The sequence below is a fragment of the Macaca thibetana genome, chromosome 5 (genome assembly GCF_024542745.1).
Source record: "Macaca thibetana thibetana isolate TM-01 chromosome 5, ASM2454274v1, whole genome shotgun sequence".
NCBI lineage: Eukaryota > Metazoa > Chordata > Mammalia > Primates > Cercopithecidae > Macaca > Macaca thibetana.
The window spans coordinates 83,467,503-83,494,546 of NC_065582.1; the positions used below are offsets into that span (position 1 = coordinate 83,467,503).

Genomic DNA, 27,044 nt, shown 5'->3' on the forward strand with positions numbered 1-27,044 from the left:
ACAAGGCTCCGTGGGCGTGGGACCCACTGAGCCAGGCACAGGAGGGAATACCCCAGTCTGCCAGTTGTGAAGACTGTGGGAAAAATGCACTATTTGGGCATAGTGTACCATTCCTCCAGGTACACTCTGTCACAGCTTCCCTTGCCTAGGAAAGAGAAACCCCTGACCCCTTGCACTTCCCAGGTGAGGCGATGCCGCGCTCTGCTTCTGCTCACCCTCAGTGGGCTGCACCCACTGTCCAACCAGTCCCAATGAGATGAACCATGTACCTCAGTTTGAAATGCAGATATCACCCATCTTCTGCATCGATCTCTCTGGGAGCTGCAGAGCAGAGCTGTTCCTATTCAGCCGTCTTGGAAGTGACTGCCTTTATTCTTGTGTACAGGTTTTAGAATCCTAATTGTCAAGGATTTTTGGTATCTTTAAAACATTAATTTTTATATCAGTTGTTGATATATGTTTCCCATTTATTCAGGAATTCTTTTATATATTTTATATCTTGTATATCTTTTGGCACAGTTTTAAAACATGTTAAATAGGTGTGTTTTAACTTATTTTAAAGGGAGAAAGCATTCATTTATACTTGGAATTTTGCCATTCTTAACTATTACAGTTGTGTTTTAGTCATATATACATTCTAAACTTTGTCATCTTGTTCTTCACTGATCTTTCTTATTAAGTTGGTACCACAATTTGTCACCAGATTCCCTCAATTTGACCTCAAATATCTTTTAGTCCATTCCCTCCTTCTTCCTGTTGTCTTAAATTATATCTTACTTTTCCATTGAATCAGTGTTAACATTTCTCTAGTTAGCCTCCTGACAAAAAAATTTATCTCCCACACTGTTTACCAGACTTATCTTATTTTAAAGACAACATATTAAAAAATGTTTTGACTTCTCAGAGCTTACAGAAAAATCCAGTTTCTCTAACTTAGTAAAATACTTTTTATTTTCTAGCCATTCACACTATTTATCCAAAGTTCTTAACACACTGAGATTTTCACCCTTTCTTATACATACCAGGTAGTTTTGCACCTTAGTAGTTTTATCTTTTGAGAACCAGTTTAAATATCATCTCTCAGTGAATTGCCTTTGACTCCACAAGGCAAAGGCAGTTGGTTAATTGCCACTTTTTTTGCTTCCACATTATTTTGTTTGATTCTGTAAAATGTCTTTGATTTCACAGATTTATAATTTGTTTGTTTCCTTATCTACCCACCTATCTAGATTATGAACTCTTTCAGGGCTGGGACTTTCTCTCATTTATATTTTTTAGCTCACTTTGAGGTATAAGTTACATCCAGTCAAATTCACCCCATTTTAAGTATACAATTCAGTGAGTTTTGATAACTATATATAGTCTTCTAGCAACGATCACATTCATAATACAAAACATTTCCATAACCCCCAAAATTCCCACATAACCCTGTGCAATCAATCCCTTCTTCCTACCATAGGCCATTATCAAACACTGATCTACTTTCTGTCACAATAGTTTGCCTTTTCTAGAATTACCTATCAATGGACTCTGGCATCAGTGATCATTCACATGGCTGGGTATATGACTTCTTTCTCTTAACTAATGCTTTGGAGATTCATGCATATTGTTGCATGTATCAGGGTGGTTCTTCCTAATTTATTATTGAACTGTCTTCCATTTTTTAGATATACCACAGTTTATCCATTCACATGTTGTTGGAAATACGGGTTTCCAGTTTCGGGCTAATATGAATAAAGTTGCTATGAGCAGAGAGGTACAAGTCTTTATGTGAACATGTTTTCATTTCCGGTGGGGAAATACTCAGGAATAATTTTGCTGAGTAAGATGGTAATTATATGTTTAACATTGTAAGAAACTGTCAAATTGTTTACCAGAGTGGCTCTACCATTTGTATTTCTACCAGCAGTGTATCCAGTTGCTGTCAGAACATGTGTTCATTCTTTATACTTTGTTACAGATTGTCTTAAATAACAAAATGTTTTTTAAAGACATTTCCTGTACATATATGTCTTTCACATTTGCCCACATATTTGCCATTTTCATACCCATGTATTTTGTTTCTTCCTGAAGATCTGTAGATCTCAGTTTCCACCTGGTGTCATTCTCTTTCAGTTCAAGGACTTTCACATATGCTTGTAGTGCAGTCCTGCTGGTGGCAAATTTTCTCCATTTTTATTTATCTAAAATAATCTTTTTTTGCCTTTGTTTTAGAAATACAATTTTGCTTGATGTTGAATTTAAAGTTATAGGGTTTTTTTTAAGCTTTATATTGATGTTCGATTTTCTTTCGGGCCCATTGCTTCTAATAAAAAGTGAACAGCCATTTGTATTGTTACCTCATATACAGTTGACCCCTGAACAACATGGGTTTTAACTGTACAGGTCCACTTATACATGGATTTCTTTCAACCAAATGTGGATTGAAAATAACAGTATTCTCAGGTTGCAAAACACAGTATAATGAGGGTCTACTTTTCATATAGCTGGTTTCTGCAGGGCTACTGTGAGACTTTCATATGCATGGATTTTCGGGGAGCAGATGGTGGTCCTGGAACTAATCCTTCATGTACACTTTGTTACTAGTGTATAATGTATTATTTTTTTCTGTTTTAAAGATTTTCTCCTTATCTTTGGATTTCAGCAATTTTTTTTTCTTTGATGTGCTAAGGTTGCCTTTTGTTTGTATTTATTCTGCTTAGGGTATACTGAGCTTTGTGGGTCTGTAAGTTCCTGTTTTTCCACCGTATTTGGGAAATGTTTGCCACTATTATTTCACTTTTGGGGGGGCTCCGTTTTCTCTCCTGCATTCTGAGACTAAATATACATATTTTAGACTACTTTTTATTGTCTTACAAATCACTACCACTCTTCCTGTCTTTTTCATCTTTTTTTTCCTTACTGTTATTTAAACTGGATAATTTCTGTTAATGTGTCTTCTACTTCCCTGTTTTGTTGTTGTTGTTGTTGTTGTTTTTCCTGCCATATCCACGTTCTGCTGTTAAGCCTACCTGATTTTTCATTTCAGATCCTCCTTTTGGTTCTTTTTTTTTTGAAGTTGTTCTGAACATATTTGTAATAACTACTTTAAAATTCTTATTTGCATAGGTCATATAAGGATTGATTTCTGTTAACTGCTTTTTCTCTAGATATAGGTCTCAGAAATATTCCAGTATATACAATAAATCGCATAGTCATCCTGCCTTTACTTGACAGGAGCCGGGCTTACAGCCTGTCCTATCTGCCTGCACATCAGGATTCCTGTGTGCCCCTGGATGCAGCCCTACATGTTGTTTTGTATTTTTGTTCCCTCTTAGGTCTACAAAGTTACTTATCTTGTTTTTGAGTCTGTTTGATGTTTATCTTTTTATAAGGTATCTATTTTAGGTAGGTTAGCCTGAGGGAGTACATTGAAACACGAATTTAGTGCCCCTCCTGTCAAAGGTCTCTGTTTTTTCCAAAGCAGAATGCTTTGGAAACTTGAGGAGTGTTTTTATTTGCTGATAGTTTGGTTAATATACTTGAACTCAGTGAAAGCCTCATTCCAGAAATAAATATTTATAGGTATTTCACTCAAGTAGTTCTATTTATATATTCCCTCTCCATTCCAAATGTTCAAAAAAGGGGTTAAACTTCAACACATTGGAAAAAAATAAATTTATAAGAACTAAATTATAATAATATTAGGGATAAAAGTAAGCACGTCTGTTGTTAAATAAGAAATTAATTACAAATTCATTTAGGGTCTTTAAGTGAAAAACTGTATGTGTATAGCAAAAAGTTATTAATAAATATGTGTGTGTATGTGTATATATGTATGCCCAGATACCTTTTATATGTTATTTTTAGTCTTTGTGTTTGTTTTTTTTTTTTTTTTTTTTTGAGACGGAGTCTTGCTGTGTCGCCCAGGCTGGAGTGCAGTGGCTGGATCTCAGCTCACTGCAAGCTCTGCCTCCCGGGTTTTTACGCCATTCTCCTGCCTCAGCCTCCCGAGTAGCCGGGACTACAGGCGCCCGCCACCTCGCCCGGCTAGTTTTTTGTATTTTTTAGTAGAGACGGGGTTTCACCGTGTTAGCCAGGATGGTCTCGAACTCCTGACCTCGTGATCCGCCCGTCTCGGCCTCCCAAAGTGCTGGGATTACAGGCTTGAGCCACCGCGCCCGGCCTGTGTTTGTTTATAACTATGCCTACCTACCTTGATTTGTCAGGAACATTATGCAAATTAAAGTAACTCAGTATTAATGAAAATCTGTTTAGTATTTTTCTAAAAATTAATTCATGTTTGTATATTTATTTTTGAAAGATAAAAGCTTTTAAGGTTATTAATTTGCCTGTAAGTATAACTTTGGTTGCATTCATAGACAAAGTTTTGGGGAATTGGAGAGAGAATTATTGATATTTGTTAAGAATTATTCCCTTTTATTTGGTGACTTTCACCCATTATTTAATCCACATAACAACCTTGATTTCTTCTTCCCCGTTCTGGATTTGAAGAAACAAGGTAGTATATTTTCCCCAAGGTGATACAATATGTAAGTACCAGAAATGGAATTTAAACTTAGTGCTGTCTGATTCCAAACATGTTTTTCTTTAGTTCTTCTTAGAAACTTCCTGAGTGTTCTCAATGTCATTATTTTCTGAATATTTTTAGAGTTTTTATTTTCTTTTGGACCCAAAAGTTATTTATTTAATAAGACTTTTTCTTCTTTATATCCTTTTAATATTTATGTTTAATTATATTTAAAAAATCAGGGGACAGGAGGTGGTTCTTTTTCAGTAGGCAAGAGTTTTTTAATTTGTTTATTGTTGATCTTTAAATTTATTATATTGTACTTATAGAATGTGTTGTCTTAATTTCCTTATGTTTAAAATTTATTAACATTTTCTTTGTTTTTGGTATATAATTATTTTTAAAGCTTATTGTTTTAATATGTCTCTAGATTAAATAGGTCTCATACTTTCTCTAGATTTCTCTCATGTATACTGTTCATGGTCTGCATATATAAAATATACCTTATCAATTTGGCTTTTGAAGTCATATCGTTACTATTAACTTACTTGTAAAGTATGTTTTATTCTGAAGTTTGGGTAATATTGAAGTCTTGGCAAACGCATGAGATTAGAAACTCCCATTGGTTTAACAGAGTGTGTTTTTGGATTAAAAAAAAAAGAGTAGAAAGAATTTTCTAATTAGATTTTAGAAACAAGTGAATTGGTTTATATGGAAAGGAAATTTGGTTATATGAAAGATATACAGTATCCCCAGTGAAGGGAAAAAATAAGTCATAAACGTTTCTCTTAGAACATGTTGTGTTAGATTTATCTCATGTCTACAGAGATAAAATGGTAGGTAAGTTTAGGTTTTCTTTTATAGAAACATAAACCGAAGTTAGTTAAGAAAAACTAAATTAAAATGAGAGCTCTGAACTTGGAAAAACCCAATGGAATCTTAAGATTTTTCTGTTATATTGCTTCATTATTACCTGTTTTTCAACTGGAATTTTAGAGAGAAATTTATGATATTTTCAATGTATTTATATAGAAAAATGATTATTTATAAAATGTATTTTTATAGTTTTAATATAAACGTTCCCTTAGGGAGATTCTATATAATCTTTGTTAATTAAACTTTCAAATTTGAAAGTAAATCATGACTGCACACTATTTGTCAGAAGTTATGACACTCTTTATAAAGCCTTTTTTAAAAATCTGGGGTGATGGGCTGGGTGGCATGGTGGCTCACACTTGTAATCCCAACACTTTGGGAAACGAAGGCAGGAGGAGCCCAGGAGTTCAAGACCAGCCTGGGTAAAAGAGTGACTAAAACAAAACAAAGCAACTCTACTGAAAAACAAAACAAAACAAACAAACAAAAAAAAAACAAGACCAAGCATGGTGTTGCACACTTGTAGTCCTAGCTTCTTGGAAATCGAAGTGGGTTAATTGATTGATCCCTGGAAGTCAAGGTTGCAGTGAGCTGTGATTGCACACTGCACTCCAGCCTATGTGATAGAGCAAGACACTGTGAAAAGAGAGAGAGAGAGAGAAAGAAAGAGAGAGAGAGAGAGAGAGAGAAAGAAAAAGAGAAAGAAAGAGAAAAAAGAAATTTTGAGGACTGCTTTTAGTTTTACTTTAATTTAGGTTATTAATGTTACAGGCTTGTCCTTTTCTGCTCTTTGATACTTTGAATCTCATGTAAGTCCCATCTTTACTGGTTTATTATTGTTATTTTTTTTCCATTGGTAATTCCTCTTAGTTTTACTTTGTAAAAAATATCCAAAATCTTACCAATCATCACTATCTCCATACAACTACGTTTGTCTAAGCCCTCATCATAGTTCACCTAAGTAGACTCTTAGCAGCCCCTTATTGGACTTCCAGCTTCCTTTTTTTCCTCTATGTAGTCTTTTCTTTACACAACAGATAGAAAGATCGTAAAACATTTACTCCTCTGCCCAAAACCATCCCAAAGTTAAAGCTGTAGTCCTTAGTATGGCCCTTAGAGTCCTTTGTGACTGGACTATGGCTGCTTCTCTAATCTTATCTCCTAATTCTTTCTGTTTTTTCACTGTGCTCTAGCTATGACTTCTTACTCTCTCCCTGAAATGTTAAAAGCACACCCTTACTTCAGAATATTTGCATTTACTGTCTTCCTCCCAGACTGTACTGCTTTCAGATACCTGAATTAGTTGCTCCCACAGTTCATCCAAGACTCTACTAAAATGATTTCACCAGAGGATATCCCTGACCTCTCATATCTAAAATTCTCTTCTTACCTTACTTGCAAAGCAGCCTATGTGCCTAACTGCAGATTTTTATGTTTTTTTCTTTTTCCTCCTAATATCTAACTGTTTTCCTACCCAGGTCTATTTTTTTTTTTTTTTTTTTTTTTTTTTTTTTTTAGATAGGGTCTCACTATGTTGCCCAGAATGGTCTCGAACTCCTAGGCTCAAGCAATCCTCCCACCTCAGCTTCCCATGTAGCTGGGATTAGGGGCATGCCATGGCACCTAGCTCTAGGCTTAATTTGACAACAGATATTTTTAGCAACGTTTTATTGAATTCTTTCAGAACATTCAAATTAACTTCATAAAGACAAAAACTTTTTTGTACTCATAAATTCACTGGTTTATGTAATATTTAATTACATCTCATAATAAAAGATACAGTTAGCATAAATGGTTTGGCAATAAACACACCTGATGCTTGGTAAAGCTAAAACTTAACTGATGGAAACAAAACTTTGGCTTCATTCTAGAGTACTCTGCCAGAGTCAGCATACATAACATGTGAATATTAATCAGAATGTTCTACAGAAGTAGAGTCTTTACTAATCAGTCCAGTAAGTTGATCAAGTAGAGTTCGATTAAAAGAGCTTAATTTGTAATCAACATTAGAAACTGAAATAGATTTAGCTTGATTACATATATAGCTTTTCCAGATTATCCTAACTTTATTGGATTAGTTCATCTTTAAAATTCCTATAAAATTAATTCCACAAGTGGGAATAAATGACTACTAGAGAATTGCCACTTTTCTAAAATAACATAGATTGTAAAAAATGTATCTAATCAAAGATGTCCTACAAATGGATAGTGTTGATGGATGCACAAAATTGTAGACATACTTAATGTCACTGAATTATACACTTAAAAATGCTTAACATGGCAAGTTTTATGTTATGGATATTTTATCACAGTAAAACTGAAAAAATACATCTTTACTTACGTTTTTTAAATGTAAATAAAACCTTTAGGCAATGTTACTATGCAGTATAGAAGAAAAAGCAGAAGTCATGGAATTAGAAGTCTTGTATTTATGTAATAGGAGTTCTATCATGAGTGAGTTGGATAGATTTTGGCAAACCTTTTCAACTATCTTAGCTGTAGTTTTCTTATGTTGAATGTAAACATACTTGTTCTTAACTCTCAGGAATTTCATGAGGAACAAGTTTAAGTTTTATATATATCTATGTATGCTTTTCATAAACCACAAATAAGTTTATATACTTTAGCTGGAACTTTATAATTTCAGAGGGGTTATTGAACTGACTATTGGCATTGGATGTAAGAATTTGGCTTCAGGCATTTGCTATTGAGGTTTTAAAAGTGTTTAAATATCTTACTGTAATTTTTTTGTTTTGTTATTTGGGACAGTGCAGCTGTTTTCTCCTAGGGTATAATTAGTTGAGAATGGAAAAGTTTAGCTTATATTTGGAGAGTTATACTTCCTATTTCCATTATAAAATTTTCAGGTTTTTTCCTAATTAGTGTCTTTGCTTAATGGGTTCCTCTTTATGACTTTTGGGGAGAAAGCCTCCTAGATTGAGATAGATATTAGATAATTAGCTTTCATTTTCTCCTTGGAAGTCAGTGAGTTAAATAACAAAAATCATATAAAAGTTATATGATTTGTATAAGTTATATACAGTGGAACAGAAAATGATAGTCTGAGTAAGGTACAATGATGAAGTCATAAATCAGACTTAAGCAACAGAAAGTTATTTATTGCTTTGTTGCCCAGGCTGGAGTTCAGTGGCATGATCTTGGCTGACTGCAACCTCCACCTCCTGGACTAAAGCATTTGTCCTGCCTCAGCCTTCTGAGTAGCTTGGACTACAGGCAAGCACCACTATGCCCAGCTAATTATTTTTGTATTTTTAGTAGATACGGGGTTTCACCATGTTGGCCAGACTGGTCGGAACCCCTGACCTCAGGTGATCTCAAAGTGCTGGGATTACAGGCGTGAGCCACTGCACCCGGCCTAGAAAATTATTTATCTTGGGCATTGATTAAATTGCATTTCTAGATACTCACTGTCAGTAGACTAAAAGATTTTTTTCCCCTCTGAATAAGAAAACCGTACGTTCAATGAACTCAGTATTTATTAATTTTTGCAAAACATCCCTGTTTGTTTTGTTAATTACAAAACAGAATCATTTTAACAATATGCTGTAACAAATATATTGTATACAATACAATATACTGTGACAATATACTGTAATAAAATTACAGCACCATTACTCTTGTGCTTTGTGGCCATTCTGAATCAAAATAAGGGTTAATTGAACACAAGCACTGCCATACCAAGACAGTGGATCTGCTAACTGAGAAAGCTGCTAAGTGACTAATGGCGGGTAGCATATAGAATGCGGCCACAGTGGGCAAAGGCATGATTCATGTCTTAGGCAGGATGGAGCAGGACAGCGCAAGATTTCATCAGGCTACTCAGAATGGTATGCAATTTAAAACTTACGAATTGTTTATTTATGGAATTTTCCATTTAATATTTTTGGATTCAGTTGACCGTAGGTAACTGAAACTGCAGAAAACAAAACTGTGGATAAAGGGAGATTACTGTGTATATGATCCTCAGTGACTGGCTTCTCCTAGGTGTTTCCTCCTTCTCCCCTCCCTCCTAACAGTGATGCTCTAGCCATGCAGAACCATCTTTGTATATTCTAAAATATAGTCCCTTGCTTTTATGTGTGCTGTTCCTTCTACCTTTTCCCCTCTTGTCCAGTTTGTGATGTACTTCTCACTTTTATAATGCTTTCTTTTACTCCCTCTTCTATGACATTAACATTGCTCATGTTTACCTCTGTTAAAATCTCATTGCATTTTAATTGCAATTTAACTCTTTGTCTCTTTCCCTGAGGTAAAAACTCCAAGTATCTTGATGAAAAGAATTTTGTTGTATCCATCCATTTATTCCCCATACATAGCACATTGTCTGAAGATGCTTTGTAAATGTTTGTAGCGTGCAGGAATAGTATTATACATACGAAAACACGAAAGTCTGAAGGTGATATACATATCAATGGTGATGCTGCTCTAGGTATCATAATCAATTGTGCTGCCGGTTAGACTGGGCCCCATGTTTCCTGGCTCCCTCAGTCCAATGCTCTGCCACTAAATGGAATTAATTTTGGTTCTTAACAAAACATCTTTTTGTTTTTTCTTTACAGATATTGATGATGTTGAGAAGTTCAAACCAGGTTACCTAGAAGCTACTCTTAATTGGTTTAGATTATATAAGGTACCAGATGGAAAACCAGAAAACCAGTTTGCTTTTAATGGAGAATTCAAAAACAAGGTGAAGATGAGAATCTTTATTTTAAAATGTACCTCCCGTACAATACTCATTTCACTTGGGGAGTTTCTTATGTGAATATGTATATATAGTATGGTAAGAAAAGTGCTTTTTACTGACTTACATATTTAAAAACATTATTTTATTATTTAAATTTTGCTTCAGAAGATCTCTCTAAGTGAATCACCAAGGCTGAACAATATCTGTGTCCATCTATCTGTCTATAGCTCCTACATGTTAGAAAAAGAACAAATTTCATGATCAGTCTAATTTTGCAAATTGTGTACATAGAAAAACTTTCTATTTACTGTTTTGTGGAAGAGAAAGTTATGCACCCTTTATATAAATCCGTAGGGCGCTCCCTCCTAAGTGTTCATTCTACCACGACGGAACTAAGCTGCTTAACAATTGAAAGGACACCTGAATTATCTTACTGTCATAGGATTTTTCTATTAGAATACCACAGAGTTACCACAAAGCATCTCTAATATGACATAAATGGAGAGAATAGGCCAAGGAGTTAAAGTCTAAAACATGGAATTTTTTTTAAAGTTATTACCACTAGGTAAGTTGAATATTTGAAACCAACTTTTAAGTGGATAACAGTAAGTATGTTTTTAAGTGAAATAAGGCATGTTAATGAAAACTTAAAATTTATGATGGGTATTTTGCTGTAAAAGAATTGATTGCTGGACTCAGTGTTTTTTTTTTTGAAGGCACATTAAAAGAATCCTTCAAATTTTGAGGGCTTTGGGATTATTAAATGTAAATATAAAATTATTATTTTAGACTAAATTATCTTCCTGAAAGGATTAAACATTTATACAATACATTATTTTTTCTTTAAAAAATTTACATTTTATTATTGAGATAATTGAAATTTCAAACCTATATAGTAGTTTTGTGTCTCCTTATTGCCTCAGGGTAAGTCTGCTAAGTCACAAATTTGTAAAGAATGAGGTAGTTTTTGGTTTTCGTTTGTTTTGACAAATAGTAATTCTTTTCTGTATAAAGATGAGGTCATTTATACAACTTCTCCAGAAAATAATTATTTTATGCATTGCTTTTTACTACTGCTATTTAAAATATAGAGCCTTAGTTCCTTTAGTATTGCTATGAAAGAATTGCTGAGGCTGGGTAATTTATAAAGAAAAGGTTTATTTAGCTCACAGTCCTACAGGGTATACCAGAAGCATGGTGCTGGCATCTGCTTCTGGTAAGGACCTCAGAAAGCTTCCAATCATGCCAAAAGACAAAAGGGGAGCAGGCATGCCACAGGGTGAGAGAGGAAGCAAGTGAGAGAGGTGGAAGGTGCCCAGGCTCTTTTTAACAATCAGTTCTTGTGGGAACTAACAGAGCAAGAACTCACTCATTACTCTGAGGAGGCACCAAGCCATTCATGAGGGATCCACCCCCATGATCCATACACCTCCCATTAGGCCTCACTTCCAACATTGGGGATCGATTTGAACGAGATTTGAGAGGACAAATCCCCTCAAACCATAGCAGGGCATAACTCAAGAATTAATTTGTGCCTCTTTAACATGGTTGGAAAGATGGCTCCTTTCTTTTATTCTGGGTTTTTCTTGCAACTCCTTTAAGCAGGTATTGAAATTGGTTCTAAATAATCACACTTATCCAAATAATTGGATTAAAAATCTATCCTTACATAATCAGATAATGTATGAGATTTCTTGTCCTGTATCTGAAGTGAGATCCCCGCCCAACACTATCTCATTAAGATATAAGCCGTCCTCCATCGCAGGCAATAGAAGACCTGAGAGAAATTCTCTTTTCAGAGGATAAATTTCCCATTATTACTGTGTCTCAGTTCCCAAGATTCTTTGGTTTCTTTATTATCATAATGTGTGTAGTTATCATTGGAGAAGAAAGGAGTTTGAACTAACCAGTAGGGACTCTCCATAAGGAAAACGAGCAACATTTTTTGGGAAAAAACTCTACAGAACTTTCTGCTTTGGAATTATAAAGCAAGTTTTCTTTAGATGTTCTTACTGGATGTATATCCAACAAGAGGTGTATCTGTTGTTGCTAATGCATTTTTAGACAATGTCATAAATGTCAAGGAGATATACTACTTTCAGACAGTGGATAGTCTAAAATTACTTTGAAAAACTACATTTAGACTGCCTGCAGTTTTGATGATGCTGAAATTAATGGGTGCATGCTTACTGACAAGCCGGGTACTGGGTTAAGCACTTTACACATGTCATCTTACTTACTGTTTCAACAACTCTGTGACTTAGATCAGGGGTTGGCAAACTTGTTTCTGTAATGCGTCATATAGAAAATATTTTAGGCTTCACAGATCGTATGATTTCTGTCACAGCTGCTCAACTCTGCTATTGCAGCACTAGAGCAGGCCGTAGGCCAAACACAAACAAATGTGACTGTTCAGTAAAACTTTACAGGGGGCAGGCTGGATTTGACCCATAGGCCCTAGTTTGCCAACCCTGATGTAGATTATCCCTATTACATTCTACTTCATAGATGAAGAAATTGAGACTTAGCGAGCTTAAGTAACCTGCCCAAAGTCACACAGCTGACAAATAAGGAAGCCAGAATTTATACCAAGCTTTGCCTGACTCTGGAGTTTCATGCTCTTAACAGTTAACTGTCATCACAAGATTAGTTTTGTGTTAGTGTAACAATGTGACTGATATTAAATACGTCTTTTTTTTATTTGTTTGTTTGGAGCTAGGCTTTTGCTCTTGAAGTTATTAAATCCACTCATCAATGTTGGAAAGCATTGCTTATGAAGAAGTGTAATGGAGGAGCTATAAATTGGTAAGAATTTGTCCTTTCTATGTAAGTAACACTATTTTATTATTAATTGGTATTAAACAGCCACATAATACTCAGATTTCAGATTTTTTTTAAAAGAAAATTTCATGTTTTTTTTTTTAATGTAAACAATACAGAGTATCTACCTATTGAGCATTACTAAGTGTTGGGCACTATTAAACTAGGAATTGACATGATCCTTTTTCTCAAGGGATTTATAATTTAGTGGGAATACTGACAAATAAATGAACATTTAATTGAAATACATTGTGCAAAGATGAAAAATGCAATTTTTCAACATGTAAATCTATATGTTTTTTTTAATCTGATAACAACCATATAATTTCTTAGAAAGTAAAAGCCTTCTTATTCATCATGATCACTAGTTGATTAAGAGGAATTAATAGTAACATAAATCAAACATGTAATTTAAAACATGTTAAAACATGTTAAATGGGTGAAATGCATATTCACCCATTTTTGGATATAGGGCTGAGTCCCTTTTAATATCATTTCCATATAGATTTTGTATATACTCTAACATAACATAAAGAAAATAAAGATTCTGTACTCCTTAAACTCCTTATAGCTTAAAATCCCTGACAGATTTTTAAAGTTCTTTTTAAAAAATCATTTAAACTATGTTATCCACACCCAATTTGATATCAAATTTTTGTAGTGATTCACCTTTATTGAGGCTTTTTAGGGCCTCGGTATTGTTTAAAGCCTCGATAGTTTTATAACCTACTTAATGTTCATAGAAACAGTTCTTCCACACTCTTTCACAGTTCATCTGTGAACATAATTAATACTAAAATTTTGAAATTATAGTAACAAGTACAATTGACAAACACATTTAGGAACAAAAACAACTGGCTCTTGGTAAGTCTAAGTATAGGAGGCAAAAGCAGTCCTGTGGGGGTACTAAAGATATTACTATGAATACGATAAAGTCCCTGCGCTCTCTGAGCACAGTCTGGGAATCAAGAGGGTCTTTAAAGAAATCACTAGAATAAGGTAATCAGATGGAGTAAAGAATTACTTAATCTCAAGGAATATTTTACCTAAGTCATCAAGAAGGCCCGTTTTGCCTACAACACAAATGCTTGGCATTCAAGATACTGACTTTGTTTCTCTTGCTTACTAAAGAAACACTGTCAACTCCTTGGCCTTCTCCCTTTTTTCTTACCTCGTATGCAGAGCACTCTTTTTTTTTTTTAAGCATAATCTTAAACTGTAGGTAATTGTTTCTAATATAAATAATATATTTTATTCACAGCAAAGCTGGATATGATTGAATGTCCTCTAGTCTTGTCTATCCTAGTAAATGGTGGACTGAGCTATTCTGTATGGTCTAAAATTAAGACTACAGTGTAATGAGTCCCTCCAGTACGAAGGGGAGGGTCTCTGACTGTCAGAGGAAATATTTGCTTGCTCTTTGCTTGTCTTATCTCCTTCCTGATCACATTTTCTAAAACGCTTATGCAGTCTTTGATGAGACTTGAGTGTTTCCCCAGGTTTCCTCAGCTACAGAGCCAGAGACCTTTGTTTGGTTAGTATATCTATAACTTGAATTCATTCCTTCTGTACTGAGTCTAATTATCCTTACTGTGAAGGTAACTTTATTTCTAAACTCTGGAATCATTTTGCTGTAGCCTCTTGAATAATGATAAGGATTACATTAAGAGTTAACATTTATTAACTCTATACTATGTTCCAGGTTCTGAGTGATTTATATATGTTATGTAATTAATACTCAAGAATCCTATAAAATATGTATTGTTATCTCCATTTTACACATGAAGAAATTGAGTCCACATAAAGATTTAGGTAACTTACCGAAGGTCACACAATGCATGGTGGAGCCAGGATTTAAACCATACTCTCTTTTTTTTTGAGATGGAGTCTTGCTCTGTTGCCCAAGTTGGAGCACAGTGGTGCGATCTTGGCCCACTGCAACCTCCGCCTCCCAGGTTCAAGTGATTTGCAATTCTCCTGCCTCTTAAGTAGCTGGGATTACGTCAGCCTGAAACCACGCCTGGCTAATTTTTGTATTTTTAGTAGAGACTGAGTTTCTCCATGTTGGCCAGTCTGGTCTCGAATTCCTGGCCTCAAGTGATCGCTCGCCTCGGCCTCCCAAAGTGCTGGAAGTACAGGCATGAGCCACCACACCTGGCCTAAACCTTACTCTCTTAATAGCTATGTTCTTTTACCTCCTCTACATTTTTTACAACAAAATAACTTTTTTTAGTGTAAGAATTTTTAGGATGTAAGTTTCAGTATATACATCATATGCATCTAGAAAATTTAAAGTCAAGATCTTCAGAATTTTAACTTATTTTAATCCATATTTCTCTTATTTTTTTTTATCATAACTTAATTTGGAAATGTAGTCAGAGTTGTTAGTTTTTATTTCTTTTGCCTTTCTATAATGAATTGCCTTTCTTTCTTAATTCCTTAAACTGTACCATTATAGATTGGCAAGCTTCCTCTGCCTTCCTTTTTGAAACCCATTTTTCTCACTCAGTTCAGTTTAGGTCCAAACTATTGTAGACATTCTCTCAATGTATATGTAATACACAGTATTAAGCAGGGAAATTGTTAGAGAACGCAGATGCATTGTCCCCTTCTTTAAACCTAGAGTATTAGTATCTTTAGGAGGTAGAGTCTAAACATGTATGTTTTTCAAGCCCCCCATGTGATTCTGATGAGCCTCTCTGCTTAAGAACTGTATTATAATTATTATTATCATTATTATTATTATTTGAGACAATGTCTTGCTCTGTTGCCCAGGCTGGAGTGCAGGGGCGCGAACATGACTCACTGCAGCCTCGACCTCCCAGAGTTAAGTGATCCTCCCACCTCAGCCTCCCAAGTATAGGCATGCACCACCATACCTGGCTACTTTTTAAATTTTTTGTATAGACAGGATCTTGCTAAGTTGCTAGGGATAGTCACAAACTCCTGGGCTCAAGCAATCCACCCACCTCAGCCTCCCAAAGTGCTGGGATTACAGGTGTGAGCCACTGTGCCTGGCCTTAAGAATCATAAAATCCAAACTTGTTCTCATGGAAAAACAAACAAGGCCTTCCAAGATTTAGATAACCTTTCTTGCCTCATTTTCCATCACTTCGTCTCCTATTTTGTGTTACAATAACTGAAGGCCACTTGTCACTCCTCACAAACACTGTGCTTGTAGTGATCTTTAGGCCTTTATTCATTTTGTTTCCTTTGCCATGATTATCTTCTCATTTCTTGAACTGGCCATGTTACTCATCTTTTAAGATTTAATTTTTACTTTGTCTTCTCTAGGAAACATTCCCTCATATAGTTTGCTAGTTGAAATGCTAGTACTCTCTGTATTCCTTGTTCTCTGCGGATTTTCGTCATTACATCTGTCACAGTTATTAAGTACTTGGTTCATGAATTTATCTTCTTCTCTAGAATATAAGTTCCTCAAGAGCAGATGAATAAAGATGCCTTATTCATCTTTATATTCCTAATGCCTGGCATGTAGTAGCTACTCAATAAATATCTGTTGGAGTAAATTGTTGAATAATATTTTAAAGCCAACAATTTTTTTTTTTTTTTTTTTTTTTTTTTTTTTTTTTTTCCGAGGCAGAGTCTCACTCTATTGCCCAGGCTGGAGTGCAGTGGTGCAATCTCAGCTCACCACAACCTCCGCCTCCCGGGCTCAAGCAGTTCTCCTGCCTCAGCCTCCCAAGTAGCTGGGATTACAGGCACCCGCCACCATGCCTGGCCAATTTTTGTATTTTTAGTAGAGACGAGGTTTCACCATGTTGGCCAGGCTGGTCTCAAACTCCTGACCGCAGGTGATCCACCTGCCTCAGTCTCCCAAACTGCTGGGATTACAGGCGTGAGCCACCACTCCTAGCCTTGTTTTTGTTTTTTTTTTTAATCCAGGTAGTGACTCTTCTCTTTTCAGGAGCACTGCATTTATTAAGTTCTTTTAATTGATTCCTTGAAAATTCTCTTTCTCAGAATAAGTTTTTTGTTGTTGTTGTTGTTGTTTATTTTTTCCACTGCTGAGTGTTTACTCTGAAAGCTAAATATTCTTTTAACAGAGAGAATTTTATTATTTCTAGTCTTACCTAAGAAAACTTTAAACTCGATTCTGGGAGAAGTCATTTTTTGACATTTGAGTTTATTCTTCAGTCCTCTCCCACTCTCTCTTCAACCAGTTGATATACCTTATTAAGAAATCAGAAATGTACTATTGTGTTTACTACTTTATTTTATTAACCATTATTTATTTTGATCCATCTGTCTTACATATTTTCCAAGTTTTGATTGATTCTTGGGTGCGTTCTAGCTGTAAAACTGCACTAATTTAAATTAGGTCTATCTCCTAATGCTACCCTCCCCCCTGCTCCCTCCCCACAAGGGACACAAACTCATCCTTTTTTATGGCTGCATAGTATTCCATGGTGTATATGTGCCACATTTTCTTAATCCAGTCTGTCACTGATGGACATTTGGGTTGATTCCAAGTCTTTGACATTGTGAATAGTGCTGCAATAAACATATGTGTGCATGTGTCTTTATAGCAGCATGATTTATAATCCTCTGGGTATATACCCAGTAATGGGATGGCTGGGTCAAATGATATTTCTAGTTCTAGATCCTTGAGGAATCACCACACTGTTTTCCACAATGGTTGAACCAGTTTACAGTCCCACCAACAGTGTAAAAGTGTTCCTATTTCTCCACATCCTCTCCAGCACCTATTGTTTCCTGATTTTTTAATGATCGCCATTCTAACTGCTGTGAGATGGTATCTCATTGTGGTTTTGATTGCTTTTCTCTGATGGCGAGTGATGATGAGCATTTTTTCATGTGTCTATTGGCTGCATGAATGTCTTCTTTTGAGAAATGTCTGTTCATATCCTTTGCCCACTTTTTGATAGGATTGTTTGCTTTTTTCTTGAAAATTTGTTTGAGTTCTTTGTAGGTTCTGGATATTAGCCCTTTGTCAGATGAGTAGATTGCAAAAATTTTCTCCCATTCTGTAGGTTGCTTGTTCACTCTGATGGTAGTTTCTTTTGCTGTGCAGAAGCTCTTTAGTTTAATGAGATCCCATTTGTCAATTTTGGCTTTCATTGCCGTTGCTTTTGGTGTTTTAGACATGAAGTCTTTGCCCATGCCTATGTCCTGAATGGTGTTGCCTAGGTTTTCTTCTAGGGTTTTTATGGTTTTAGGTCTAATATGTAAGTCTGTAATCCATCTTGAATTAATTTTTGTATAAGGAGTAAGGAAAGGATCCAGTTTCAGCTTTCTACTTATGGCTAGCCAATTTTCCCAGCACCATTTATTAAATAGGGAATCCTTTCCCCCTTTCTTGTTTTTGTCAGGTTTGTCAAAGATCAGATGGCTGTAGATGTGTGGTATTATTTCTGAGGGCTCTGTTCTGTTTCATTGGTCACCAACATGGCACATGTATACATACGTAACAAACCTGCACGTTGTGCACACGTACCCTAGAATTTAAAGTATAATAATACTTTTTAAAAAAATAAATAAAATAAAATAAAATAAATAGAAAGTGCTTCAAATAGTGCCTGGTCCAGAGTAAAAGCTACTTAAGTGTTAGCTATTATTATTCTTCTTCTTGTTGTTGTTGTTTGTTATTACTACTATGGAGAGAGAATACTTAATGAATTCCAAGTTTAACATGGTTATTATTCTCAGAGTAGATGCAGTGTGGGTCAACTCCTGAATTCATAAAAGTCCCATTCTGGCTGTTGCAATGCCTGACATAAAGGGAACCCTCTTTTCTATTCAGGGAACGCAGATGCCAAAAGTCACTTCATATTAAATATTTGCATCATTTTTTATTCTGATGTCCATGTGCATGAAGTTTTCAGTTTTGGGTATGAAAATGGCTCTTAGTGCTAACATTTGTATTTGTCCATGAAAAGCACTAGTTTAAAGAATTAAACTGAAAATTTTAATATAAGGGAACCGGTGAATTTAGTGTCTTGTAGCTTTCAAAAAGAGGAAACGTGTTTCTTTAATATTTAGTATGGATTAATTGGCTTTATTAGCTCATTTTCAACATGGGCCTCTAAAATGTCATTTAATGTCACCTTTAGTTTTGAATAGATACAAGGCATTTTAATTCACTTTATAGAATCAAAAGTGATTTTTTAAAAAGGTAGTACACTTACAATGCATGAATATAATTATTAACATACCTTGTAAACTTTCTTATAAAATGTTTGCACATTTTATGAATTTGGCTATAAATTCTGACAAGATGAATTGAGCAAATCGCTTTCTTAATATTTTAATTCAAAAAGCCTAAAGGGAAGAAGAGAATAATGGCCAACTGGAAATTTAGTATTATCCTTACATTTAAAGTGCAAACCATTACAATGTAATAAAATTAATCCAGACATTTCCGGGGAGGGGGGGGAACTGCACTAATTCAGTTGCTTAGCATTTCTTTGCTCATAAACTTTTTTTATTAACAATCATTCTCCTGTTTAACATATTCTATATAGTACTGCCAGAATTATCTTTCAAAAGTATGAATATGACTCATTTTTATGCCTAAAAACACCTTATGATTCCCTTCAAAAATGGGATTTCATCCAACCCTTCTGTTCTTAAACAATGTGTCCAAACCTGCCCTCCAGCCTCTTGGGCTCTTCCTTCCTATCCCCTTGTCTGTCTTCAGTGGACATCTTCATATTTTTGAAGAAGCAGTTTAGATGTCATCTCTGCACAGTTTCATTTTTGTTGGGCTGTTGTATCACTGCTGTACATACCTCTATGTAGAACTGGGGGTGGAATTTTATTTTTTTATTCTATTTTATTTTTTTTTTAGACGGAGTCTCTCTCTGTCGCCCAGGCTGGAGTGCAGTGGCACAATCTCGGCTCACTGCAAGCTCCGCCTCCCGGGTTCACGCCATTCTCCTGCCTCAGCCTCCCGAGTAGCTGGGACTACAGGCGCCCGCCCCTGCGCCCGGCTAATTTTTTCTATTTTTAGTAGAGACGGGGTTTCACCATGGTCTCGATCTCCTGACCTTGTGATCCGCCCGCCTCGGCCTCCCAAAGTGCTGGGATTACAGGCGTGAGCCACCGCGCCCGGCCGGATTTTTTTTTTAACACTTTGTATTGAGTTTTTACCTCAGCACTTGATAGGACTTGACATAGTAGGCAGTCTAAATATGCTTACTGAATAAATAAATATATTCAATTCATCTAAATTATTTAGGTCTTGAAGTTGTTTCTTTTTACATTCCTAGAGAAAGGTATATTTAATCTCGCACTTCCTTTTTTTTTTTTTTTTTTTTTTTACCTTAAGTTCCGGGATACATGTGCAGAACGTACAGGTTTGTTGACATAGGTGTACATGTTCCGTGGTGGTTTGCTGCACCCATCAACCCATCACCTAGGTGTTAAGCCCTGCCTGCATCAGCCATTTGTCCTGATAATCTCCCTCCCTTCCCCCCACCAACAGGCCCAGTGTGTGTTGTTCCCTTCCCTGTGACCATGTGTTCTGATTGTTCAGCTCCCACTTGTAAGTGAGAACATGCAGTGTTTGGTTTTCTGCACCTGCATTAGTTTGCTGAGGATGATGGCTTCCAGCTTCATCCACGTCCCTGCAAAGGACCTGACCTCATTTCTTTTTATGGCTTCATAGTATCCTATGATGTATATGTACCAGATTTTCTTTATCCATTCCATCACTGATGGGCATTTGGGTTGGTTCCATGTCTTTGCTATTGTGAATAGTGCTGCAATAAACATACGTGCACGTGAGTCTTAATAATAGAATGATTTATATTTCTTTGGATATATACCCAGTAATGGGATTGCTGGGTCAAATGGTATTTCTGGTTCTAGGTCCTTGAGGAATTGCCACACTGTCTTCCACAATGGTTGAACAAATTTACACTCCCACCAACAGTGTAAAAGCATTCCTATTTCCCCACAGCCTCAGCATCATCTGTTGTTTCTTGACTTTTTAATAATTGCCATTCTTAATAATTGCCATTTTAATAATTGCCATTCATGGCATCAAGTAGTATCTCATTGTGGTTTTGATTTGTATTTCTCTAATGATCAGTGATGATGAGCTTTTTTTCATATGTTTGTTGGCTGCATAAATGTCTTCTTTCAAGAAATGTGTGTTCCTATCCTTTGCCCACTTTTTAATGGTTTTTTTTTTCTTGTAAATTTATTTAAGTTCTTTGTGGATTCTGGATATTAGCCCTTTGTCAGATGGATAGATTGCAAACATTTTCTCCCATTTTCTAGGTTGTCTGTTCACCCTGATGCTAATTTCTTTTGCTGTGCAGAAGCTCTTTAGTTTAATTAGATCCCACTTACCAATTTTGGCTTTTGTTGCAATTGCTTTTTGTGTTTTAATCATTAACTCTTTGCCCATGCCTATGTCCTAAATTATATTGCCTAGGTTTTCTTCTAGGGTTTGTATGGTTTTTGGTTTTTACATTTAAGTCTTTAATCCATCTCGAGTTAGTTTTTTGTATAAGGTGTAAAGAAGGGGTCCAATTTCAGTTTTCTGCATATGGCTAGCCAGTTTTCCCAGCACCATTTATTAAATAGGGAATCATTTCCCCATTGCTTGTTTTCGTCAGGTTTGTTGAAGCTCAGATGGTTGTAGATGCGTGGTGTTATTTCTGGGGTTCCATTGGTCTATATGTCTGTTTTGGTACCAGGAATATGATACTTTTTCATGTATTGATAGCCTCAGTTGTTTTGCCTTTGTGTACATTTATCCCAAGGTCACTTCCTTCTATAAACTCTGGAGGTTATGGTCTAAAATTTTTGTCATTCTGATCTCTTTAAATTTTCTCTCTCCCTTTTTCTTGACCACTTTGCTTTAGAATAAAAAGCCTTGACATATCTTTATCCTGGACACTGTCTTTGAGGATTATAACTGTGGGCCATTATTTGATTTGAGATTTACTTGAAAAAAATGGTTTTCCCTTCACTAAAGCACTATTATCTGTCTACTAATATACTTTATTATTTTTGTATGTAATTTGGGTTTGTTGTACACAGCATTTTTGGTTTTACTGATTTTTTGCTCTAATATCATCTTGTTTTGGTCAACAAAGGTGTATATAGGTCATATAACATTTATACATTTAAAATATAATATTTAGTATCTTAATATAAAAAGGAAAGCAGTGCATTCTTTTTAGTTTTTTTTTTTTTTTTAAGTTTCGTTTATAGTGGGCACTAAAAGCTTAGTCATCCCTCCTTTAAATGATTATACTGCTTTTCCCCTGGCAGGTCATAGTCATAGTTTGAGAACTAAAAAGAATCTTAAAGATTAAAAGCTCCTTAGGGGGCTGCATGATTCAGTATTGTGTCTCCAGCATCTAGAAAAGTCCCTGACAAGTAGTATGATTTTTTTGAATTGGCTAATAAATATGAATCAATGTTAAACAACTATTTTTACATGAAGGCCAGTTCAGAAAAAATAAAAATATTTCTTGGTATCATGCCTTTTATTACACTTTTAAACATTCAAAGTACAAATTATTAAATCCAAGAGGGGGTAAAGTACATATATGTATGTGCACACACATATTTACATACATATATGTTCTTACAAGCTAGATTACATATATTATTGACTGAAAGGACATGAGTGAGGATGTTGGCACTGTTTTTAGCTGATCGAAGAGCCTATTTGGTAAATAGAAGAAACTTAGTAATCTTTCATTCTATTAGGATTATTTTTATGTATCATCCTATTTTATATATACATATACATAGATACATACATATATATTATATATATATATATGTATATATATATTTTTGAGACATTGCCTCACTCTGTCACCCAGGCTGGAGTGCAGTGGCGCCATCTCGGCTCACTGCAACCTCCACCACCCAGGTTCAAGTGATTCCCCTGCCTCAGCTTCCCAAGGAGCTGGGATTACAAGTGTGTGCCACCATGACTGGCTAATTTTTGTATTTATAATAGAGATGGGGTTTCACCATGCTAGCTAGACTGGTCTCAAACTCCTGACCTCAGCTAATCTGCCCACCTTGGCCTCCCAAAGTTCTGGGATTACTGGCGTGAGCCACCGCACCCAACCGCTCATATATTTTTTTAAGGTGAAAAAATAGCAGGGTCAGTTTACTTTCCCAAGATATCCACTACTGGTTACTTGTCAAGACATTTTATCAGAGATATTTTTTTAATTTTTTTTAATTTTTAAAATTAAAATAAAATTTTAAATACTTTTAAATTTTACTGTGCTGGCTTAAATATTGTCATTGTTTTCTGATATTCCTATTCATAGTTTCATTTTGTCGTAGGAGTAGAGGATTACTTTAGAAGTAGGGTTGTCAGCAAACACCACATGTTCTCATTCATAGGAGGCAACTGAACAATGAAAACACTTGGACACAGGAAGGGGAACATCACACACCGGTGCCTGTCGTGGGGTGGGGGGAGGGGAGAGGGATAGCATTAGGAGATATACCTAATGTAAATGACGAGTTAATGGGTGCAGCACACTGACATGGCACATGTAAATGTATGTAACAAACCTGCATGTTGTGCACATGTACCCTAGAACTTAAGTATAATAAAAAAAAAAAAAAAAAGAGAGAGAGAGGAAAAAAGAAAAAGAAGTAAGGTTATCAGATTTAACAGATTAAAAATACAGGACACCAGTTAAATCACTTTTTCTTCTATTTAAATATTTCAGAATAACAAATATTTTTCCATGTAAGTGTGTGTGTCTCTTTCAACATTTGGGACATACTTATACTACCAAACAAATAGTTTGTTGCTTATTTGAAATTCAAATGTAATTGGTTGTTCTGTATTTTATATGGCAACTGTATCTAGAAAAGACTCGCCCCCCCCATCCACCATCCTTTTCCCAGAATTTCCAGGGAATGTTTTACTTTGGTTTAGTTATAATGTTAAAAGCATTAAATGTATTGTAATTAGTACTTTGTATACCATACTTTCTTCACAGGACCAGCACTTTTTTTACAGTGTCTAATTTTTTGCCTGGTTCTTTTTAAATTTATTTTTGACAGTCATCAAGGAAACATCTGACTTACAAGGCTCTGCCTTTTTCAATTTTCAGCTTGCTTAAACGTGAGCTGTAGAAAAGAGAATACAAGAAAACTTCATCTTTTTTTTTCCCTCAACTTTTAGTTTAAGTTCTGGGGTACATGTGCAGGATGTGGAGTTTTGTTACATAGGTAAACGTGCCATGTGGCAAAAAAGCTTAGCCTTAAAGATGTTACTGCTAACCTTCATCAAATTCTATTCATGCCAAGAATGAAAATGAATCCCACATTAGGAGTCTGGATAAAAACCAAAATGACCACTTATAATCACTGTATACTCAGTGTCATCAATTACAGCGAGATATAGACAGATGTTTTTTATCACTGATATCTCAATATATTTCACAAAGCTATTGTGAAAATAAATTTGATAATGTATATCCTTAGGTCCACTTGAGGGGGAATATGTTTACGTGTGTTTTACCTATTATTTTATCTTTTAGGGATCTGCTAATCACTTTTTCTTCTATTTAAAAAAGTTAATTTGGCTTTAACTCCCTTCTCTACCACCTCTTTCTTTATCCATTTTAATCTGCCTGTTCCTTTGATGAAATTTTAAAAAATCAGTCTTAATATGTTTCAGAGGAATAATGCTTTTGCTTTCGTCTAGAGATTGGCAATATGTAATGAGTGGCATGCTTTTAGAGGTATAGGAAAGGTGGCGTTTGACTCTATGGAGGCTTCCCTAGTCAGGGAAGGAGCTGCTATTCCTATGCCTGGCTGAACTTCCCTACGTATAAGAAAATAAACTTTATATTCATATAGTTTCCTCTTTAATCTCCTTATCTGTGAAAGAGATTCTGCAAAAACTTTAAGTAGCTCATTACTACGTTTGTGACCTTGCTTAGAGGAAAATTTATCCTAGGTCCCATTCAATGGGTCAAATTTGCTTCCTCTTTTCTTCAATAAAGGTGAAGTGCAATTGTGGTATAGCTTTTTATATATACCTGGAAATTATTAGGATTTGTGTAATATAATTTTTAAAAATCTTTTGTCATTCTGGAGAGTGCTTTGCTGTGGACTACTCTATACTTTTAACCTTGCCTGAAAGAATATACAATAATCTTCATTGTCTTAATTTTTATTCATTCAGTTTCTAGTCATTGGTTGAAAGTATACAACTGATGTGGAGTATTTGGAGTTAGTTAGTTTTTGGGGTTTTTTTTGGTAATTGTTTCTTTTTATCCTGTTTAATAATAACATTCTCTTTTCCTCTCCAGCACAAACGTGCAGATATCTGATAGCCCTTTCCGTTGCACTCAAGAGGAAGCAAGATCATTAGTTGAATCGGTAAGGGGCAAACGTCCAAGACATCCTTTAATCTTACAAATGTCATAGGAAGTCTAGTAGAAATTCTGAAATCTCTAGCAATGAAATGTGTCAAGTCCTTTTGAGAAGCATAAAGTTTACAAATCACACTGAAATCTACTTTTTAAATTCAAGGAATTTAAATGAAAAACTTTAAAACTTTTTAGTTGAGTTTTTAAATTTTGTATTTGAAAGTACATTAACCATTTAGCTAATTTCATATGATGCTGCTTTTCTTATCATCAGTTTATTATTGTTTATATAAATATGCTCTCCTCTGTACTGTTGTATCTCCATGAATTATCTTCTGCCCAGCCTCTACATTGGAACTGGCTATTGGCACAGTTCCAGCTTAGGAAAAAAAATTGGCCCAGCATGGGAGCTCATTCCCATAATCCCACCACTTTGGGAGGCCAAGGCAAGTGGATTACTTAACGCCGGGAGTTTGACACCAGCCTGGCCAACATAGCGAAACCCCATCTCTACTAAAAATATAAAAAGTTAGCTGGGCCTGGTGGTACATGCCTGTAATCCCAGCTACTTGGCAGGCTGAGGTGCAAGAATCACTTGAACCTGGGAGGCAGAGGTTGCAGTGAACTAAGATTGTGCTGCTGCTCTCCAGCCAGGCCGACAGAGTGAAACTGTCTCCAAAAAAAAAAAAAATTGAAAATAAAATAAAATTACGTTTTTCACCTTAAGAAAAATAAAATTGGTAAGACCCTTTGCTTTTTTATTTCCCTTTAGTTTGGCTGTCTCACATGCTTTCTTTCTGTAAGCTGAGATGATATGCTTAGATTTTTATATGTCTTAGTGATAATGCTGCATAGAGGCAACTGAATTTATTAGTAAATTAATGACTGATTCAGAGATTACTAAATTAGAAAATTTATATTCAGATAATCAAGTAATATTGCTTATATAAAGTATATTTAGGAGTGGTCTTAGGCTAGAAATATCATTTATAAATTAAGGGTTTTTAAGAACTATGAAGTTGAAAAACTAGTGAATTTAGATCTTTACACCAAGAACAACTAAAATGTTCCTAAATGTTAGCTGATCACTGTGGCTGCTTTTAATTTATTGGGTTTTTTTTTTTTTTTTTTTTTTTTTCACTAATGTAGTGACTATCTAGTGCCTGGTATGTGGTAAGATATAGGTGCTGGGAATGCATTATTAAAGAAAAGATACAAAAACCTCTGCCCTTGTGTAGCTCGCATTTTATCTGGAGAGATGGATAAGAAGGAAATATGCAAGTAAAATAATGAACGTTTCAGAGAGCAAAAATGCCTTCTGAAAAATGACAAAAATGAGCAGGGACAAGGGGATAAAATGCCGGAAATGGGATAGGAGTTGTAGTTATTAAAAAAGCGGCCAGCCACAGCCTTACTAAGAAGAGGGCTGAATACGTGCCAAGAATTGTAGAAGGTAAGGTCAGGTGAAGGAAGAACATTCAAGGCCACACTCCCAGAGGCCCTGAGGCAAGAGGATTTCTGAGGTATTCAAGAAACACCCAAGGTGACCATAGTGACTGGTAGAGAAGAGAAAGTATGGGGAGAAAGGAGATGAGATTAGAAATGTTTGGATCTGGGTTTGAAAATGGGGGTCAATTATGAAAGACTCTGTGCAGGCTATTTAAGGATTGCGTTTCTTATTCTGAATGAGGTAGGGAACCATTAAAATATTTTCAGCAAAGGAGTGGTCTAATCTGACTTTGATTTTAACAAGATCATTCTGGCTGCATTG

The 27,044-nt window shown here is 35.3% G+C and overlaps 1 protein-coding gene across 2 annotated transcripts in view; it reads left to right on the plus strand.

The window, feature by feature from the left end:
* PPA2 (inorganic pyrophosphatase 2) overlaps positions 1–27,044 on the plus strand; it is a 1,020,900-nt gene that overhangs the window by 979,175 nt on the left and 14,681 nt on the right. For both annotated transcript variants that reach the window (XM_050791496.1, XM_050791497.1), the window contains 3 exons: positions 9,967–10,094; positions 12,811–12,896; positions 25,214–25,283. In XM_050791496.1, the coding sequence (XP_050647453.1) occupies positions 9,967–10,094; positions 12,811–12,896; positions 25,214–25,283 (284 nt within the window). The remainder of the gene's footprint in view (positions 1–9,966; positions 10,095–12,810; positions 12,897–25,213; positions 25,284–27,044) is intronic.